This window comes from Labeo rohita, chromosome 1 (genome assembly GCF_022985175.1).
Source record: "Labeo rohita strain BAU-BD-2019 chromosome 1, IGBB_LRoh.1.0, whole genome shotgun sequence".
NCBI classification, from domain to species: Eukaryota; Metazoa; Chordata; class Actinopteri; order Cypriniformes; family Cyprinidae; genus Labeo; species Labeo rohita.
This window is the reverse complement of record NC_066869.1, coordinates 33,860,616-33,879,965: the sequence shown is the minus strand read 5'-3', so window position 1 is coordinate 33,879,965 and position 19,350 is coordinate 33,860,616. Positions and strand designations below refer to the sequence as shown.

At 36.8% G+C, this 19,350-nt stretch overlaps 1 protein-coding gene across 6 annotated transcripts in view; it reads right to left on the bottom strand.

Annotated features, from left to right (window-relative positions):
- Window positions 1-19,350, bottom strand: part of lrba (LPS responsive beige-like anchor protein) — a 301,281-nt gene that overhangs the window by 73,542 nt on the left and 208,389 nt on the right. For all 6 annotated transcript variants that reach the window (XM_051123328.1, XM_051123244.1, XM_051123532.1 and 3 more), the window contains exons 40-43: window positions 9,412-9,529; window positions 9,217-9,319; window positions 5,668-5,783; window positions 5,191-5,303 (exon numbers count right to left, since the gene is read on the bottom strand). In XM_051123328.1, the coding sequence (XP_050979285.1) occupies window positions 5,191-5,303; window positions 5,668-5,783; window positions 9,217-9,319; window positions 9,412-9,529 (450 nt within the window). The remainder of the gene's footprint in view (window positions 1-5,190; window positions 5,304-5,667; window positions 5,784-9,216; window positions 9,320-9,411; window positions 9,530-19,350) is intronic.

Here is a 19,350-nt window from a genome sequence, read left to right as displayed (position 1 = left end):
TCTTTTAATGACAATGAGACTCTCTCTCTCAACCTGACCTGCGCACTGCGTCTGTCACACGCTACACTGTCATGTGTTGCAGTGTGTACATTATTGTGAAGTAGTTTATAAGATACAAAAGAATGAAAAGAAACTGATCTATACGCTTATGTCCACTAAGACAAAAGCAAAAATCTATTTGGAAAGCGTCTCACTCAGTTGTGTCAGTTTTGTTCTTTCTGGCTGAAGTGATAACTCTGGCTGCACCAGATGTCACGAAGAGGTTAGAGTTTATGATAAGAAAGCCAGCGGGGTCATAACGATGAGACAAAAGGAACATAAATTCATGAAGCACATTCCTCTGCCCGCAAGGAAGACAGTGCATGTGACACGGCGTCTATGGCAATTTCACCTCACTGTGTAAAAGGTCCCACATGACCTGCTTCTATCAAAGCAGCGCTGCGATGTGGCATACGCAGACGACAAGAGAGAGCGGGAGGGGTTAAGGACAAAAAGAGGAAAGACACACAGCTTATACAAGGTTCAGATGGCCTTCACAGGCGAGACGGTGTTGTCATGGTCCGCTGGTCATACACTGATATTGCCTGTGTCAACAGCATGAATAAAGCAGTTGTAATAAAGATTGTTGAGATTTGCTGTTGTTCGCTGCAGAGGGAGGGGTGGCTGCTCTCGCTCGGCCTCCGTTTCTCCCTAAGGCTTGAAAGCTTGACTGAACATAAAGGCAAGGCTGTCAAAACTCGAGAGAGTTTGAGGGAGGGAGGGATGGAAAGGCGAGGGTGATGTAGGATGGTGCTGTTGTCTTTTAACCTAGTGGGCGGAAGCCATTGCAAAGAAACAGAACAGGGCTGAACAAATTATAAATAAATAAAGAGATATGCTGCAAGCTGTGTGTTGGCTACAACAGCGTGCGTCTCTGTGTATATTTATTTGTTCAAGCATGCACTGGGGAAAAGACAACTGTCTGCCACTAACAGCTGAAAATTAGATACAGTATATAAATTGCATAGCTTATATATAGACCAATATTTTTTTTTCTTTAATTGATCGTCATCCTTGCCATACTTTCAAATAACGAAACAAAAAGACCATTTAGATGATCTTTAGGAACTTAAAGAATTAGTTCACTTCCAGGATATAAATTTACTGATAATTTACTCACCCCATGTCATCCAAGATGTTCATGTCTTTCTTTCTTCAGTCAAAAAGAAATGAAGGTTTTTGAGGAAAACATTCCAAGATTTTTCTCCATATAATGGACGAAGGTCCAAATTAGTTTCAATGCAGCTTCGAAGGGCTCTACACAATCCCAGCCGAGGAATAAGGTTCTTATCTAGCGAAACAATCAGTCATTTTCTATAAAAAATACAAATTTCTATCATTTTTAACCACAAATGCTCATCTTGCACTAGCTCTGCAATGTGCATCCGCGACTTCACGGATTAAGTAATCACGTTGGAAAGGTCATGGGTGGTTAGTTCTTCATCTTTGTACTCCGGTTCAAAGGGAAGTGTAGGGTGAAAAACCCATCTCATCTTCCCCTCCAACTTCAAAATCATCCAACATTGTTGTTTTACCATTTTATGTAAAGGCCGTTTGACTTTGGTCGGTACATCACGCATGACCTTCCCAACATGGCTATGTAATGCGTGAAGTCAAGCTAGTGTCAGATGAGCATCTGTGGTTAAAAACTGACTTGAAGCCGACTTGAAACTGCAATTTGGACCTTCAACCCGTTGGCTCTCATTGAAGTCCACTATATGGAGAAAAATCCTGGAATGTTTTCCTCAAAAACCTTAATTTATTTTCAACTGAAGAAAGAAAGACATGAACATCTTGAAGTTAACTGTCAAACTAAAAGTGTACTGCATATTCACAAAGTCGTTTCATTTACATCAACTAGATAATGTTGAAAATATTCTAATTACATCCAGTATATATTAACCTAAACTACTCTGTACCTAAAAGAAACATGGTGTTCGCCGAATCTGAATTGGTAAAACAGAGACATTTGTTTGCTGAAGGCAGTGTAGTAGACACAGATAGCATCGTGTATATAAATCTGCGCTGGAGAGCAATACAAGAGCGATGATCTCAGTCTGAAGACAGTAAGGGTGACTTCTGAAACCTCATGATTCTTTTTGCACAGGAATTCATCTTCCATTATCTCTTAGTCCTTTGTTTTCCTGCCTCTTAGAACTGATTTATTCTGCCATTTTGGGTCAGAGTGGACACTCGTTCGATCATCTGGGCTCTAAAAGTAATCCTCTGTCCTCCCTCCATTGGCCACCATTACATGAAATTGATGGTGATTTTTGAGGCAGTGACTGGCAAGCTTTCACAAGCACTTTTAAAGTGGAGTTTAAGGGTGGAGGCGTTTTAAAACACAACTTTTGTCCTGAAACTCAATTACCCAAATGGTGCAATGTGAGTAAAAAGCATTCTTTTGGAGGAGTGCCCCCCAGCTCCCTGACATCAAATATTTATCAGGTCTAGACTGAGAAAGGAGCTTTTCAAGACACTAGTTTTGAGATACAAACATAAGTGAGGCGCATTTAAATAAAATGGAGTTAACCATCATCATCATGACAGGACGGATTGGATTGAATATCTCAAGCATGATCTTCCTTACTGCTTAATCACTGTCACTTCAGCTATTAGTAGTTCAACTCACTACCCAACAATCGATTGCAATTAAAGACCACAGAATCAGTACTACAGAATGATCAACCAGAAGAACAACCTCAATCCACTGGCCTCAAGTGTTTGAGTCAGAGTCCTGATTTAGTACAACACTGGCCTTGTTTGCAAAGCTCTAATGTGGATTATGGGAAAAGTCAGTTTAGAAATATACTGCTATACTATAATGTAAAGCACTGAATATCTAATCATTATATGTATGTTTACATGTTTAACAAATTTCAAATTTAATATAGAATTATAAGTCTGAGAACTCTTAAACATGTAAAACAAACGTTAAAACAACATTAATTAAAAAAAAATTAATATGCTGCACTGTTACACTGCTAAAAAAATTTAGTAAAATAAAATAAAATAACTTTCACTAGTAATATGCACTGTTTACTAGCAACAAAACAAATATTCGGTAAAATGTATATTAGTAATAAAACTAGTACTGTATATTCATTGTACACTGTATACTTTATAGCAAAAGAAAATCATACTGGCCGATATCTGGGCATTTTGAGATTATTAGCCATTTTCTGTCAACAGCCGGTCAATGAAGAATAAACTATTTCCTTTTTATTATTATTATTATCATTAATTTAATACTTTTATTCAGCATTAAATTGATCAAAAGTGACAGTAAAGACAAATACACTACCAGTCAAAAGTTTTTGAAAAGTAAGATTTTTAATGTGTTTTAAAGAAGTCTTTTCTGCTCACCAAGCCTGCATTTATTTGATCCAAAGTATGAAAATGTTGAAATATTTTTACTATTTAAAATAAGCGTTTTCTATTTGAATATATTTTAAAATGCTATTTATTCCTGTGATTTCAAAGTTGAATTTTTAGCATCATTACTCCAGTCACATGATCCTTCAGAAATCATTCTAATATTCTGATTTGAAATAGAAGTCTTTTGTAACATTATATAAACGTCTTTATCATCACTTTCCATCAATTTAAAGCATCCTTGCTAAATGAAACCATTAATTTTTATAATTATACTAACTTCAATCTTTTGAATGGTATAGTGTATAATGTTCCAAAAGCTTTTTATTTTAAATAAATGTGGATCTTTGGATCTTTTTATTCATCAAAGAATCTTGAAAAAAATGTACTTAACTTTTTAAAATATAGATAATAATAATATGAACAGCAACTCAGCATATTAGAATGATTTCTGAAGGATTTTATGACACTGAAGACTGGAGTAATGATGCTGAAAATTTTGCTTTGATAACAGCAAAATACTTTTATATAAAATACATTTTAAAATATATTCAAATAGAAAACAGTTATTTTAAATAGTAAAAATATTTCAAAATGTTCCTTTTACAGGCTTGATGAGCAGAACAGACGTCTTAAAAAAACATAAAAAATCGTCATCAAAAACTTCGGACTGGTAGTGTATGTTTCAAAATATTTTTTTATTGTAGTATTTCAAATAAAGGCAGTTCCTTTGCACGTTATCTTCATCAAAAACTGTATCGTGGTTTTTAGAAACTTTTCAACAAAAAGATGATAATTTTCAATAATAAGAAATATTTTTATGCACCAAATCAGCATATTAAAATGATTTCTAAAAATGCATTATAATGCATTATATTTTAAAATATAATATAAAATAGACTATATATATATATATATATATATATATAAACACACACACACAATATTACTGCTTTACTGTATTTTTTATCAAATAAAATAATAATCAACCTTGGTCAGCATAACAGACTTCTCTTACCAACCCCAAACCTTTGAACAGTAGTGTACATTTCATTTGCTGCATTGAAATAATGTGTATTTACTGTATATCCACAGTGCTTATCAGGATACGTACTGGCTGGACGGGCCATGATTTCACACAACCTAAAGCCTTGTTTTTAAAAGAAAGAGATAAGAAAAAACCTGCTGAACTGCCTTCAAATGGTGTGATACAATTTAGGATACCTATGTATTGAGCGAGAGACTGAGAGAGAGACAAAGGCAGGTCTGGTGTTCCCAGCAGCGAGCTGTGTCAGTCTGTCTGTGTGGTTAGCTCAAGTACTACTACGCTCATTAATTAGCTCCTTAGGGAGGCTGGCTGGCTAACGGGAATGGGGGAGGAGGTAAAAAGCGGGATGTAGGGGGCTTCTGAGGGGTTGATTGAGGGGGAGAGGGGAGGAGGAGAGACACGGGCCCATTATCTGACTTGTCTGCGGTTGAGGGTGCCTGGCATGAGGTGACGTGCACCCGGCCGCAAGCGCTGTACTACATGTATGGTCAGACTCACAGCGATGGGTCTAAGAGCAGCAGTCATTCCCTCCCTTGCTAGATGGCTACATCTGTCTATCAGCCTCAGCCTCATCATTAAAGCTGCCGGACGGGGTTTTCACACAAATACCCCCACGTATTCGTGTTTTCAAAACTTCTCTTCAGACATGTCCTTCAGTCTCAAAAGCTACAGTAGTTCTTTGAGGTTCACGCTGTTGGTTTTGTGTGTGTATGTGGTCATGTGTTTACCTTGGACAGATCTCTGTAGTTGCTGGGCAGAGTGAGGTCGAGCTCTTCACTGTCGTAGTTGGTGATTACCCAGGGGAACACAGGATACTGGTTCAGATCGTTAAATGTACGGCCTGAAACACAAACAGGGTCGAGACTCCTCACATTTTCACATTTTCAAGTCTTATTATCATTACCATACCACTGTACATCACCATCATTATAATTACAAAGAGTCTCAAATAAAGCAAACAGAAACTACAGTTTCTGAAGAAACAGTGACCACAGGGAGCAGAAGACAACTGTTATTGTTAGTTTCAAAGATGTTATTTTTAGTTTTCAACTGTTGTGTGACAAAGCGTTTAGCTAGTCACAGCTGGTTAGGACAGAAACCTGGACATGGAAGTAGTAAATTAGGGCTAGGAGTTGTTTATTCATTAGCACATTCAGCTTTATCACAATCAGTGTTTAGTTATCATTGTTTTTTTTGTTTTTTACCAGAGATGGTGTTGAGGAACATAAGGTACTCAAAGTTGGAAATCTCTCGTCTTTGCCAGCGCTGGGTCATGTTGGAGGCCTTGTAAAGCTGTTTTGGAGTGGCCAGAGAAATCCGTCTGTAAGACAAACACAAACTACATTTAGAAATTGAAAGCGTAATCTGGAATTTCAAATATATGCACTTTTTGTTTTTAATATATTTTGTAAATGAAAAAATACAGATTATGTACAGATTATAGCATGTCACAATTAAACTGCAATACATTTGATGAAAATACAGTGAGATAGTAAGAAAATCTCTAACTGTTCCAGTAATCTGTTGACTATTTTTTTATCACTTGTACAGAGAAAAGCTCTTTAGTTTCAGCACCTTTAGTTTCAGCACCTTTTCCACATGCTGGCCCGCCTTTCTAAAATGCGACGATGTTTACAAAGCTTATCGTTCTGAAAAGCGAGGTGTGTGCTTATTGGCCAGCTATCCGGCGCGTTGTGAATTGGCCGAATACCTCAAGCATGTGATGGAAATGTCACGCCCCTTACCATATTGTGATGCTGTGTCCCGGCGGGACAAGACAAAAACTATAAAAACCATTATAAATGAGCCATTTGTTGCATCCAGTGGGGACATAATTACTGATTATTTTTGACTATCTTTTTATGTGTTGCATCGCAAAACCAAACTATGTCTGCATTTGTGATAGTAGAAACGATGAACAACAAGCACTACTCTACGCTTGCGTTTGAATAGTCAGTAGCAAATTCTTTAAATATGAAAACGTACTTACAGGCTGTGAGTCAGAATCGCCAAACTGTCCTTGCAACGTTGGAATTGCCCCAATTTATAGAAACAGCCTTTGTGCACAGCTAGCATTGTAAGCTACTCTCCCAGGTTCAAGAAACAATCCTCTATTTGCATTGTGTACTCATTTGGAAGGCCAAACACTGTAGTTTCGCTTTCACAACAAAACGCACAGCGTCTCCATGACATGGTGGCAACAACAACATTACTACAGTGAGAATAAAAGTCACACCTTCTTTCTTTGAGTATACATTTGGGCGGTGTTATGCAAATTTTCCCACACAGTGGCGTTTGAATGAGTCGTTTTAGGAAGGTATGGCTGAGTCTTAACTTTTATAAAGAACATCTCTTTGGGTTTAAGACTTTAATCTGTGCAACTTTACAGATCTTATATATGCACGAACAGCTTGTAACACTCCAAAGACAAAGGAAAACATAGAATTGCATCATATGACCCCTTTAACAAATGCTGCCGAAAATGTATTGACAACGGACCTTTAAATGGAAAAATACTAAGGCTGTGTATTTGAAAGTGCCAACTACTTTAATCAGGGATGCAACGGAATCAAAATATGATAATATCGCAATATGAATATGAATATTTATTGTGAAGAATTGGAAAAAAATGAACATTTTGTAGTAGCACTTTAAAGTTAAATGATTCTATCTAATGCACTTTGAGAGTTAAGAGCTCCAACCCATGTCCTTACCTAAGAAGTCAGAAAAAGTCAGTGAATTGACTTGTACCTGAACTTTAAAGGGGACTCAACCCTCTTTTTATTTGTGATAACCTGTCTCAGTCTAAATTACATTCACACTGGTGTTTTAAGATGTCAAACTAATTAGAATATAATAATAATAATAACAAAGACAGTAACAGCCATATATTGTAAAACATACACTGCAAAATAAATGAAAATTAATATTCTATAGGTATATTATTTCTGCTTTACACAACAATAGGGGAATTACAATACTTATTTCCTAATTTCTACACTTGAAAGAGATACTTTGATTTTGGACTGCAGTTACATTACCCATTTAAACCGCTAGCTGTCAGCAATTCATACTGCACTGTCAGCAATTCATAGTGCATTGTCAAGCTTTTATTTTGACGGAAATGGCAGTAGAGCTTTTATTTTGAAGGAAAACTCCAGCTTCAGTGAAAACAGTTTTACAAAAATGCATCCCACTACAAATCTATTGAAATGCTGTAATCATCTGCCATGAAAATAAAGCATAACTGGTGGCCATTGCATCACCAACACGTGTTAATGGAGACATCCTGAGGTATGGAAAACACTGGATCATGAGATGATCGCCTCAACAATGTGTGCAACGTGCAACGAAAACAGACTTGATGAAAGGATTAAGTCATATTGCACTTTCGGTTTTAGTTCATTTGACATATACTGTGTCAAAGCATCATGGCCCAAAACACAACTTTAAAGACCTTTTATGAATAAGAAGTTTAAACATATTTTAAAACTACACTTTTTGCCCTGAAAACCTATCGTTACATATCATCATGTGACCACGATAATATCGAGACAGTTTTGCTATCACGATATTGATAATAATGTTACATCCCTACCATTAATACAACATCTAAATAAATAAAATATACACAATATGAATAATCGTTTTGTTCACTTTTGCTCCGACAAAAATACTTTCATAAGAAGCCAAAATTTGAATTCTGTGAAGCAAACGCAGAAAAGAAGACTGATACAAGCAGTGACTGATACAAACTTCCCAGTACTGTTGTACGAAATACCACTTGGCCAGTCAAATTTAACAACAGGAACTGTTCTATAATTTAAAATATAATCTATATCCAAATCCAGACGTGAACACAGACACAAAATGGCCTCATGGGTAATGTGGGAACCTGTTAAATGAACATGCACAGTGCAAGCAAATATGTGGACACTAAAACAAATGACTCTCCATCCAATTAAAACAAAGCGAAATTAGAGAATTCATCACTGTCACCCAGCGTGATTACAGTCATTAGGCCTCTCTGAAGTTTCCAATGCCCTTTGCCCCTCCTAACACAGAGACAACGCAGTAACAGTGCTAGAGAAATGCCACATGAATGTTAGCAGAAGGGCATAAGTGAATTGAGGGCTGTCTGTAATGGCCAGTACCGCTGCAGTCACGTTACAAATTCTCTCATTGCCAGAAAGAAACATCGAGAGACCTGTGTGGGATCAATATTCACTATATTCCGTTACCTACATCGCTATTTTACTTACTTAAAAGCAATGAATGTTTACTTTTAATAAGAACACTGAATTTGAAGGATATTGTGATATTGTGAAGGAATTTCACTTGTCTAAATCATCTTTTCTTTGGCTGGATTACAACAGCACCAGTGTGTGTGTTTCCTGTGTTTCCAGTCTGCCCTGCAGGCTCTGCTCTCGCCCCTGTATTTATTTCTCAGTTGGGGAGATAAATAAATGATGTGAATTGTGTTTGTGTGAAGGTAATTAGCCAGTGTTACAGACACCCATGACACCATACACACATTAACACATACAAACAAGCAGTGTTAGGCCAGAAACATATTCTATGAAAGTACGCAAACGAAAAATGAATGCCTAGCCAACAGCATATCACATACTTCCAGGGGTTGTGCAAGTTGCATTTAGATGCTAATGAATAGTATTCTGCAAGTATTTCAAATAGGAAAGAAAAAGAGTGTTTACTACTATAAATGAATGGTGCACAAGAAACAGAGAACACACCTGGTCTGAGGAAGGCCGAAATTCGTGCCGACTCCAACTCTGGGCAGACAGTGCACCACCTTTTTCACAGTGGCCGCATCTGGGAAGTTGAACATGACTGCCGCTGTAGGGAGAAAAGAAATTATAACACACTTCATTCACTGCTTTGACCTTACGCTTTAAGATATTACAGAACAGCAACGGATCAAAGCTTACTTCTGTTGGCCATGAAAACCTCCAGAGCTGTATTCTGCAGCAGATAGCGGCGAGAGAAAACGGCTCTGATCTCTGTGAACTGCCATTTCCCATGCAGACCCTCTGTGTAGGCCAAAATCTGTAATGGGGAGACAAAGAAAAACAATTGATCAAACAGAAATGTTAAAATTAAGCGGATATGAGTGGGACAGCAGCAGGGCAGAGGGAAGGTTTCAGTTCATTTATCACCCATAGCTCATGCCTAGGGTTGCAGAGCAGGATTAATGTGTATTATTGATCAGTCCTCATGAAAAAGAGATGCTTTAAGCGCTAAAATGAGCCCCATTCAGACACACACTGAAGAGGTGCAGGAAGGCCACAGTTCACTAAAAGGTAATCAGTACCAAGAGAACTGGAAATCTATCAATATTTCCCTTCAAGTTGGTGTGAGTAAAACGTGGCTTTATCATGTACTGCTGCACAGCCATCAGATTTTTACTGTTCAGAAAATACAAGAAATGCAAAACAACTTTCACAAAAATGCATAGTTTTTATATCTAGGATTGTACACAAAAGAGTTTTCATAAACATTTTGTTTAAAAAAAATGGTGCAGATTATTTGGAGCCACAAAAAGCAGTGGAGTACTTTTTTTTTTATGATGGATGGATGCACTTTATTGGATTCCAAAATCTCAACACCCATTCACTTCCATTATAAAGCTTGGAATAGCCATGGCATTTTTTATTATAACTACAACTGTGTTTTGAAAAAAGAAAGTCATATACACCTAGGATTACTCGAGGGTTAGTAAATCATTTGGCAATTTCAATTTTTTGGTGAACTGTCCCTTTAAGACTTCATATGCATATCCTCGCTGTTTTCTTATATTTCTAATTTAGCTTAATTGTAGATCAGTTGTTACGACAGAAGAGGAGAAAGAGACCACCACCCCTGATCTGAGCGGCTCTGATTAGGGCGGATAAACAGCTGAGTTAATCAGACATTCAGATCTTCTAGTACCAAGGCTAACGCTGATACAAACTCATTAATGAGAGACTGAAAGCGAAGAGGACAGAAGAAGAGAGAATGAGAGGGCAGCAGCTGTGCTGTGTGCTCAGAGCAATGTCACTGCTCCTGTCTGCTCTGCAGACTCACTTCAAAGTCTCCAGAGTTCAATTAAATGTGGATTAAGGCTGTTCCACCGCCCCGGTAACGCTGCCGTTCGCCACCGCAAACTCCCTGACAAGCGGCATGTGAGACGGCCCCGCTCTCCTATTTATCTTCCTCATCTTCCCTCTGTCAGGCTGTTGGTATGGAAACCGACGCATTAATGTGATATCCAATGCGCTACCTAACCGAGGTATCATGGAGAAGTTTGAGCATGGAGGAGTTTATTACAGCTGAGAGATCACGGATAGGGTCGTAAGGATGAAATCCCCTTCTTAACCAAGTGTAATCGAGGAACTTCAGCTGAAGGATCTGTCTGTTTGTATTGCGTATTAGCAGCTGCCATTGACTGGTAATGAAATTAACCTTATGTAAGCAGTGTTAATGCTGAGAGAGTCCCCCATCCTCCCACCCACCCACGCACCACTCAACACGACACCACGATATGTAACACACTCCACTATCAGATCATTACCTGCCATTCTAAACAGAAGGAGTACGAGAGCCAATGTAAATATAAACTGATAAGCATGGGTTTTATGGGTGGATGCTAAGTGGTTGTTTAGAAGTCAAAAGAGCCAATCCTCAAGCAGGGATGCGCCATTACTAAAATTCTAGTGTAAGGTCGATAATACACTCCCGTTCAAAAGTATTGGGTTTGTTAAGTATAATTATTTTTATAATTATTTAATTCATGTATTATTCTGAAAGAAAGTAAGGAATTCAAAGTGACTATAAAGACTATAATGGTCCAAAAGATTTGTTTCAAATAAATGCTGTTCATTTGAACTTTCTATTAATCAAAGAATCCTTTTAAAAAATGTATCATGTTTTCAACAAAAATATTAAGCAGGACAAATGTTTTCAACATTAATAATAATATGAAATGTTGAGCACCACATAAGCACCAGACCTAGATAAATTTAAATGGTAGTGTATGACCAGTATAAATGTATACAATTTTGTTCAAATTAGATAACATTTGGATCCAATAGCAAATAGTGACCTTAACAGTTCAATCTTTACATAGTCTTTTGTTATTACAAGTAAGTGCTAGATAATGGCAGTAGTAATAGGCTAAATAAGTGTAACAATTAAATATCCAACATTTGTGCAACACTATCAGAAAAACTACCACTATTTTATTTTTATTTTTTGGGCTCATTGCTCATTCCTTGAAAGGGGCATCTGGAGATGAAAGTCTCACCGTAAAAACTTGCTGACTACAATGTCGACCTTTAACCTGTGGTTTATTCCATCTATATATCAGAACTACTTCAGTAGTTCACACTTTATCTGGCTCCTGTCTACTCAAACCCTAAGGAATAATGGAATGATGCATTGCCTTGGCTTGACATTCTGTAGATGGATATGACAGTCTTCTACGCCTAATATCTTATTTTTGTATACCTCACATACTACAAACCTTGTAATGAACTCTACAAGTTCTCTTGATTGTCCAAAAAAACAGGTACTAAAAAAATAATGCTTCATAGGGCTGGCCACTAGGGCATTAGTCGACTAGAAGAGCCTTAGTTGACCAAATTTTATTAGTCGCTTTAGTTGGATAAAAAAAAAAAAAATCCACACGAATTGGTGAAGCCACGCAGTTTGTGATGGACTGATCGTTAACGGCAGGTCTATGTGGTAATACAGTACATCGGGCAGAACATCCAAGCGCTCACCTATCATTCATCAACCTCAAATATGGCTTTTCATCTGAAATATGTGAGTAGTAGCAACTTTACATGGCCAATCTAATGTTAACCTAGAAATATGTGCGCTATTCAAGTGTTTGTGTGGAGTGTGGAAGCTTAATAGTAGCATGCTCACTGCATGACAAATGGAGGCGCCGGTGCAGTCACCTTCTCTTAAAATACTCCATAATTTTTGGTCATACAAATAAAAGTAATATCTATATCGAATCTGTAAAGAATTACAACGAAACGTTGTGCTTTTGTAAAATAACGAAATCAAACAGAATGCACTTTCTGCATCTATCTGCTGATCTCTGTGAACTTGAGTGTGAAACTTCGAAACTCCATGTATACTTGCCTTACAGACGTGAAAAATATATCTATAGAGAGTGAAATGTCTACTTTTAATGAACCAATTCAAACAGAAAAAACATGAATACAGGCATCACGACTGCAGAGATGACGAGTCAGTGTCGTTGACTTAATCTCTTAAGCCAAAAACATAGAAAGCACTAGTTTATCAATAAATCATTCAAATGTTAATGCAGCCTCCTTGCTGTTCTTCCTGAAACATTCATAATTATTAAATCTGCCAGTGGGCTGTGGCAAGCTTTTTGCATGCGCTTGATTGCTTATTAGACTACGTATGCAATTAAAGGCTTATTATTATAAGGTTTATTAATAAATGTGCAACTTATAGTTGACTAATACTTGAAATGGACGACTACTAGTCGACCAGCAAAATCTTTAGTTGAGGGCAGCCCTAGTGCTAAACAGCACTGAAAGTGGTTCACTGGCTTGTGATCATAAGGGAACTACTTTAAGTGCTATACCACTTACCTTCAAAAAATTTTTCAACAGTTTTCTACTGTGAAACAACAGCCCAGGACAGCTTGTGGAACAAATGATTACTGCAAAACAAATTCAATGCGCACGTGCGACCTGCACGTACAAGGTGTGGTTACGAAAATTGGGTGGTGGGTGTACAATACGCGTGTGCTATTCTGTCGACAAAATTCACGTCGCGCACTGTACACTGACCCTTGGCGTATACATAAAAAGTGAAGTATTTGGGCTTTAGATTTTAGATGTTACTCCACTCTCATATGTTTGCTATGAATGGGAATTTAATACAACAGCAAAATCTATTTTGAATCACTTTTATGCTTTTCTGAGGTCAAAATGTCTTGTGTGGGGGCCCTGGAATATTTCCTTATGGGGTGCCTTGAGGGCAAAAAGGTTGAGAACCACGTTATCTTCTGGAAAAACACAATTTTACTGTTGTTTTAAAGAACTATACAGGGGCTTAATGGGTTCTTTGTATGGTAGTGGTGGAATATAGCACCTTAACCACCCCACAGAACCAATGAAGAACCATACTGAGCTTAAAAGGTTCTTCATTATGGCATAAGTGCAATATAGCACCTCAACTGCCCTAAAAAACCACTGAACCAATTTTTTGTGTGTGTAGCACATGTTTCTAAACTTTTGATTACAGTGTGCATTCATCATGGCATTGTTTTGACAAGCTTATGCAACATCACAACATTTATTTCCATCAAGAGTTTCACTGACTTTTGGCCTGAAATCCTGTATTGACTATGGAAGAGTCAATGCACTCTGTAAAGTCTCCTTCAGCACATCCCAAAGATTTTAATTGGGGTTAAAGAGGCCTGTGTGTGAAAATGATTCCTTATGCTCCCCTAACTACTTTTACTACTTGAACACAGTGTATATTGGCATTGGATATGGGTTATGGAATATAGCTATGGGTTACATCTTCTGACAGTCAGACACACTGCACCAGTTAGAGTTAAAAGATTTGTTGCCAAACATATAACATGCCAGAAAATATAAATCCTAGCAATAATGATCTAATCCTAGACTCTAAACATTTTTTATGATCAAGTAAAGTAAATGGAAAAGAACCCTATGAAATCCATTTTATTTTTCCCCCATATTTTTAATTTTTCTGTATTACATTTTCACAAGTTTGTCTAGACTGTTTTAACTGTTTTAATTTAAAAATAATAATCAAAAAGCATGTCTAATTAATTACACTTTAACAACAATTTATTAAAAGTTTAATACAAATAACACTTTTAAGGCCTTAAGTTTTTTGTTTTGTTTTTTTCTCAAATTCAGTTTTATTTTTTACCAAGTTTTCCATTCATTTTCTGGATTCCATTTTAATGGTTTCATTAAATTTGAATAATCAAAAGCCTGTCTAATTAGTTATTATTTATTTTTTTTACAGTGTAGTAGTACTATCATTACATTAAGTAATATATTTCTGTCACAGTTTCTTCAAGTTAAAACAAACTTTTATTTTGACGGATTGCTGTGAAGACAAGTAGATTTTTATTTTTTTTTTTCTCAAAAGAAACTGTAAAATGGCCATGAAGTGACTTTCAGTGCAGTTCTAGACATTATGTTCATGTACTCATTTATTGAGGCAGAAAAGGCTGAAAACACAGCGCGCGGCATGTGCGCTTCAGTATGTGTAGTAAACAAAATCGTCTGCACTGAACATCCAGGTTCGTATTTAAATAGTATTTTTGCGGTTTGATATTCCCAGACACTACTCTACATCATGATTTGATTCATTCATCCCAAGTTGGGCAAATTCTGCTTCATTCCGCATTATACAGTAAATTCCATTTTTATGACTGGATTCCGCAATTCTGTTCACAGAAAAAACGCTGTTTTTAAAGTCTTTTTTTACAGATATAACAATGTTTACTCCATTTGGTCAATTCTCGTTCAAAATGAAATGTTCTTTCAATCATGCCAAAACCTAAAAACAAACAAAAAAGCTTAATTTCAAGGCCACGACGCTGACGCCAAACTGACAACAAAAGGTTGAAGCTGAAATGGGAATGTGTACGTATGTGTGTCATTTCAAAGCGCTCAACCTGTTAGGATGGAGAGGCAGCAAGTCATTTCTGAGTGCTGTCATTTGTCTCTGTCAGCTGGCGAAACGAGTCTGAGATGAAGAGGGACACATCTCTCAAACACACACTCTGTCCTCTGCCAAAGGACCCTGTGCGCGCAAACGACATCCTCCGAGCGACACACACACCAGGGACCACCGCTCGAGAGCATGTGCTCCGTCTCTGACAGAATTGAATGAAATCTAATTGAAAATACCCCCCCACCCCAAGCCAAAAAAGAAGGGAAAGGGGGGTTCGCGGGAGAGAAAAAAAAGCAAGAGATAGCAAGTGTGAGACAGAGAGCGAGTGAACTATCCAGCGCTCTCTCAGAAAGATAAATGAGTCTCTGAATAGCAGTCTCTGTTGGGCAAAGTGTGCACTTGTGTTTGAGCGGTGATAAGAGCGTTCGCAGCCAGGAAAAGGAAACGGCTCTCCTGCCGCTGATAGAATCCCCATCCTCGCTTATAAAATGTGTAATAAACGAGTATTATAACGCTCAATTTGAAGCTTGGCAAGCGATGGCTTAAAACGACATGGTGTGAATGAGAGAGAGAGCGTGTGAGCGAGAGAGAGTGATACTGATACTCTCAAATGCTGGTTTTTTAATGTGCCTATGCATCTGCGGAGCAAAATGAGGTGATTGAAGTTCAATTTGTATGCTGTTATTAAGTGTTTCCGCCTGGCTGAGTGTGTTAAAGATTGTGGATGGGACATTTATTATTACCTTTTGGTCAAATGAAGTGGCCTGGGCGATAAGGTGATGAAATTAATGAGGAGGAGGAAGTGGGTGATCCATCAACATCAACATTCAGAGCCAAGCGCACTCCAGATGCAATATTGGAAAACTTGATAGAATTCATGGGAATAAAAGGGATGAGATATTAGAGAGGGACCGCTGTTACTAACGCATCTGGCCATGTAAATAACAAGCTAGCGTGTGCGCGCGCACATCGACAAATAGCATCAAGCCTACATTAGTCATAGAGCAAAAACTATATTATGAGAGAAATAGAAAATCACTTGTGAGGTACTCGTATGAGAGATAAGCTTATTCACTTATTCAGCACATACAAGTTCTCTTACTGACTTAAAAGAACATATTGTTTTGTTGTGCGAAATTTTACACAAAAATATTCTGATGTGGGAAAGTAATTTTTGGGATTCCCAATATTTTATTCTGCTCTCTAACATTTCGATGGCTTTCAATAATAACAATTTTTTTTTTATCTCTAGGTATTTTATCAATCTATCTAGTTGAAGAGTTCTTAACTCATTCACTGATTCAATGCTCTGGTATTATCCTACCATTGAAATACTTTCTTAAGTAAGATTTTTATTTATGTATTTATTATTATTTTTTTTTAAGAAGTCTCTTATGCTCACCAACGCTACATTTATTTGATTAAAAATACAGTAAAAAAATTATGTAAAACATTATTTAAATAATAAAAAAAAAAATCAATTTTAATATATGCTTAAATCATTCAAATATGTTGACTTGGTGCATTTTTTATTAATATCAGTGTGAAAACAGTTGTGCCACTCAATGATGAATAGATCAATAGAGAACATTTGCTTAAAACAGAAATTATTTGTGACATTATAAATGTTTTACTGTTACTTTTGATAAATTTAATGTGTCCTTGATTTTTTTAAAAAAATTGTATTTCTTCAAAAACAACAACACAAAATTAAACTTTTTGAGACTGATCATTCATTCAAAGCTGTTAAAACCTATTAATTGGTTAACATTAAGTTCCCCTACCATATACTGTGAAAACTGTATTGGACAGTACATTAGAATTTTACATTTTAATTTTATGTTATTTTACAGTACTGTACTGTTTTTGGAAGTGAAAAAGAATGTATAATTTGCAGTGAATTATCGTAAATTGACATTCTCAGAATTCCCTACATTTCACATTTGATGTTTTTTCGTTGAAATAACTTTGCTTCTTCTTGTTTTTTTCTTATCAGTTGTGTACATTAGGGTTCCAGTTTCATGTGTGTTACCATGATGGTGTTTAGTATTTGTGTGAATGATGTGCACCTTCTATATATGTTAGTATTTAAAAGTTGCTTGTGATGGCTTTCGTTCATCATGTGACTTTCTCATCACTATCTGTTTTCGGTGGCTATCAGTGTATATTATAAAGGTACAGATTTCAGTACTTTCATAGGTTGGTATATTAACATTATATCAGTTAATGAAATTACGGTATTTAAATGTAAATTTAAGTTAAATCCGTAAAACCTTAAAAAAAATGTTGCTACCGTATTTTATACGGTAAAATTCTGGCAACCAGTTTTTTACCATAAATTTGTTTTTACAGTGTACAGCTCCAATTCACTTTATTTCTAAATACATTTCTATCATGACAACTCTCTGAAGATTTTAGTATGATAATGGATATGACAATCTAAATGTATTTGGTCTTGGTGGAATAGATCTGGTATACTGCTGCTGCTGTTGGTTGTTGTTGTTGTAGATTATTGCTGCTGCTGCTGCTGCTGCACAGCAAGTACAGGAACTTCCTATTGCCAATACATAGGCCGATACAGTGCTTTAAGTATTTACAACATATTGCTGTTGCACAAACAGCATATAGCCTATAATAACCTATAGCAGGTGGAGCTGGGGAAGTAGAGGGTTTCAGAGGAACTCTGAGAGTGTGCTGCGAAATGCTCTAATGCTACCCAGCCATTTAAATGTAAAGAAGCAAGCTCATTGGCTGCGTATGTAACACGAACTAATCAGCATCGGTTTGCGTTAAGGACCCATCAGACTGCACCATCTAGAGTTTCATGAAAGAACTTGGCATACTGCTGGTAAAGGGATAGTTCACCCAAAATTCTGTCATAATTACTCACCCTCACGTTGTTCCAAAGTCGTTCGAAAAACAAATTAAGATATTTTTGATGAAATTTTTATATTTTTTCTATGTCAGCAGCATCACATACGTGTCGTGGTACTTTCGGTAATGGTGGAAGACTGTCCCGGGAGAGAAAAAAAAAACGCTGAATAAAGCGCACAAAAAGTTTTCCTTTAAGGAACAATTGTAATGTTTGTTGCTAATAACATCTTTTACAGTTGCAAAACATTTCTCTTTTTATTCCAAAGGTTTGTAGCACATATTAGCTTTCAACACTATAAAATTAAACTGGATTTTTTCCCAGCCTCATCGAGAAAAGCGTCAAAAAGCAAACAAATGAATTCAGTCTTGTTTTCAGGCTTGTACCTGAAGACAAAATGATCGGACAAACCTACTGTAATACAGTTCAAAAAAAGTCAAGGCATATGGGGGTTAGATCCATGTCATTAAAGAGTACAAGAATGTGCCCCTATGATGAGTGCTGAGAATCACGGGACTGTACAAGCACATGACCTCCCATTAAAAGCATAAAACAAATCAAGCTGCTCACAAGTTTCCCCACAAACAATAATAATATATCAGAAGATCAACTTCTGTTGTTATCCTCAAAACATTGTAAAATCAGAGTGCAACATCAAAATATTCCACAGAGATAGTATAAATTCCATGCTATCCTTCTACATAAATCCCCAAGTCAAGTAATTATCTTATCAAGCGATTAAAATGTCCTTGACATGTAACAAAAGTAAATCAGCTCAAGGGATAGGAAAAACAAACTATAAACCAGTAAAACAAACATTAGCAGTCAGCCCCTAAAGACTGCGAGGACAAGCACAGAGCATTTTAGCAAATATATGCATATTTATATGCGTGATAGCTGAAGTGTTCAGTTCTTTAAGTATTTAGGCTGAACGTAGTCCAATGGGGATTAGAACTTGCTTTGTTCCCCACCACTCTGTTTGCCAACAGGTTAGCCTTTTAACTTGCTCAGAGAGAGAAAGAAAGAGAGAGAGGAAATCTTGTGTGGATTTAGAAAAATGTCAAGAGCTATGGGGTTAATTGGAGGAGAAGTGAATCCTTTAGTGCACTTACTCATTAAACATTTGGCCTTTATGTAGAGGCTTGTGGGGGGTGATGGGAAGGACACACAAAACGCACTGTAGGGACTCCAGTAAGGTGAAAGTTAACACCCATTTAATGGTTTAAATGGACAAATGAGGGGGTTTGCGGCACATAAAAATACAGTATGGCTGTTTCAGAGTCTTAATGGCTGAAATACTGAATCGCTT